At 47.0% G+C, this 2,844-nt stretch overlaps 1 protein-coding gene across 1 annotated transcript in view; it reads right to left on the bottom strand.

Annotated features, from left to right (window-relative positions):
* ZRANB2 (zinc finger, RAN-binding domain containing 2) overlaps positions 1-151 on the bottom strand; it is a 9,316-nt gene extending 9,165 nt beyond the window's left edge. The window contains exon 1 of the mRNA XM_010186229.1: positions 43-151. Coding sequence (XP_010184531.1) covers positions 43-98 — 56 coding nt within the window. The 5' untranslated portion in view covers positions 99-151. The remainder of the gene's footprint in view (positions 1-42) is intronic.
* Positions 152-2,844: the final 2,693 nt, after the last annotated feature.

The raw sequence follows: 2,844 nt of genomic DNA, 5'->3' as shown, positions 1-2,844 counted from the left end.
TTGCCCCGCAGCCTGGCCCCCACCCGCGCCGACTCAACTCACTTCTTGTCAGGACAGATCCAGTCCCCGTCACTGACACGAAAATTCTTAGCTGACATCTTGGGCCCCAACGAGCCCTCTAAGCGCCCAGCAGCGCCGCCGCCGCCGCGGAAGAGGACCGGGGTCCTGCTAAGGCAGAGCTGCCCGCCGCGCCTGCGCGCTGCTGCCCCAGCGAGTGGAGGGCCGCTGCTGGGAGGAATTTTCGGCAGGCAACGGCCAAGACACCTCAGCCCGAAGGCGGAAACAAGGCGCGGAGGCAGCACGCCCCCAGTGGGCCGGGGAATCGTGTGCAGTGCTGCGGTGCGGTGCGCAGAGGCGCAGTGCGCTACGGGACGGCAGCTATGGCGGGGTTGAGTGGCCGCAGAGTAGAGTGCTGCAGGACAAGGGCCGGGGGAGCTCCTCTGCCTGCCGAGGAACCGGCCCGGCCGGGCGAGGCAGCTTTAGTCATCCCTGCAAGTGCCCATGTAGAAGCTCAGTTTGTTTTCCTCCATGTGGGGCTCTGTCACCCCAGAATCCCCAGGAAAGAACTGCCTGGGCTCCTCACAGGGAAAGTCTGCCAGCATGTAGGCCTTCACTTCAGTAAGATATGCAGAGAAACCACCAGTTTCCGATCTCTAGTGAGAAAGAAAAGAAATAATGTCACATTTTCACAATGAGAGAACTTGCAACCTAACAAAATCCCCATGAGAAAGCGTTTTAAATGATAAGACAGTATTGGTATAAATATTATGCTAGAATGTTCAAGTAAACCCATTATTGACAAAAAACTCTTTTAAAAAATTAAGATTAAAAAGCCGTTGGGTTGTTTGCTGGTGGGTTTGTCCCAGCAGTGGGACAGGGGCCTCCATGTCCCCTGTGTGACCGGGATGGCCGTGTCTGAGCAGCCGTGCCTGACCCCATTTTTCTTTTTGAACTGGTAACAATCTGCCAAGATCTGCTGTGCTTAGGATGACCAGCATTACATGTTTAAGCACATGAATCCTGCTTATTTACTGGATTGGTCAAAAAGAAATTGCTTTTTTAAATGGGTAAATAGAAGGCAAATTTTTCATGGGGAACAAAAACTTCAGTAAACAATATACTGTCCATGTTGTTCAATTACCTTTTTGCCTTCTTTTAGGCAACCATTCGATATGACCCATTGGGTTTACAGACAGGTAGTATGGGAATGTTAAAATTGGACTCACATTCCTTTAGTAATCCCAGTTATAATATTTTTTCTATTACTGGCCAAATTCCTTCCCTATCTTCCCTTTTCAGGGAATACTGTTTAATTCTTACTTGATGTCGCCTTTCTTTGAGTTTGACCTTGGCACGTGGAGCATTCTTTGCTTTCCCCGGCATATCGGTGGCCCATACCCCAGGGTATACCTGGTTTGTGATTTCTTCGATGATTTTCCCTTCTGTGGGAACACTAGCTAGGGATAAACTCATTATTTGTATATGCTGCTTGTCATTTACCTACAGAGTAATCTTTCCCATCTCAAATTTAATTATTGCACCCAATTGTTCTAATAAATCTCTCCCCAACAGTGCCTTTGGAGAGTTGGGCATATACAGAAATCTGTGGATGACCCATTGTTTTCCCAATTTATATCTTAGAGGTTCACAAAAATATGCCTTTTCACCTTGATCAGTTGCCCCTTTTACCATGATACAGTAATTTCCTAAGGGTACTAAAGCTTGGTTCAAAACTGAATACGTTGCTCCTGTGTCAACCAGAAATTCTACCTTCTTAACGAGAAACTCTACCTTCTTTTGCTCTTTCTCTAGCCTCATTATAACCAGTGGATCCGCTAGGGTGGAATCCTCCGGTCCTCGTCAGTCTTCCTTCACATGGGCCACTATCCTTCCTTTCTGATTACTTCATCCTTTCTCCTTATTTTTCCACTTTTCCAGACAATCATTTTTCCAGTGACCAACCCTTATGCATAACGCACATTGATCTCTGCCTAATCAAGGCCGTCCTCGTCTAGGTTTTCTTTCTTCCTCCTCCCTGACAACCGCTACCACCCTTCGTTGTCCCCACTTATAATCTTCCTCTCTATTAATGAACACTCTCTACGCCTTGTCCAACAACACTTCCAGGTTCCCGCTTTCTGTGGGGTGCAGCTTTTGAAGCTTGCGTCTAATGTCTCCTGTAGACTGACTCAAAACCAAAGAAACTAGTTGTATTCCTACCTCTGACCTAGGATTCAGTGGTGTGCTGCGGTGCATTACATCCCTTAATCGATCCAGGAATTCAGATGGTGACTTGGAAGGACCTTAATTAGCATCGTCTCCCATTAGGTCCTACTGCTTCTTGGAGAGGTGCCTGCAAAACTGTTTGTGCAGCCTTTTTCCTGGTGCAGGAGGATACAGGGCTATCCGGGGAAGTGGAGGTTCCATCTGAGTCTGCATCCTGTTTCTGTGATCGAGGGGGAGGCTTAAGCAAATCAGTTAGATCTTGTTCTGGTGCCTAGTGAATTTTAACTATCTTAATGCACTTTTGCCCAACACTGCACGCCGAGCAGCACCGCCTCAGTTTACCTTTGAGTTTTTTGTTATTTTCCCACTCAACGGCGAGTACCATAGGGTCCTGTGGCGGCACAATCTCACAGTCCTTTGCCACTCCGGATGGTTTTGGAGGGTAAAAAATCATATCGGCATATGATACTTCATCCCACTTTCTCTCTCTCCTTAAAAACAACATTAATTGCAAAACAGTATTATGATCTATTAACCCATTAAGTGACCATTTCACCCCATTCTCTAATTTGTAGAGCGGCCACCAATACTTAATAAGAGTTTTCTTATTTTCTGTAC

Source organism: Mesitornis unicolor, unplaced genomic scaffold (assembly GCF_000695765.1).
Source record: "Mesitornis unicolor isolate BGI_N332 unplaced genomic scaffold, ASM69576v1 scaffold2230, whole genome shotgun sequence".
NCBI classification, from domain to species: Eukaryota; Metazoa; Chordata; class Aves; order Mesitornithiformes; family Mesitornithidae; genus Mesitornis; species Mesitornis unicolor.
Note: the sequence above shows the minus strand (reverse complement) of the source record. Positions and strands in the feature narration are given on the sequence as shown.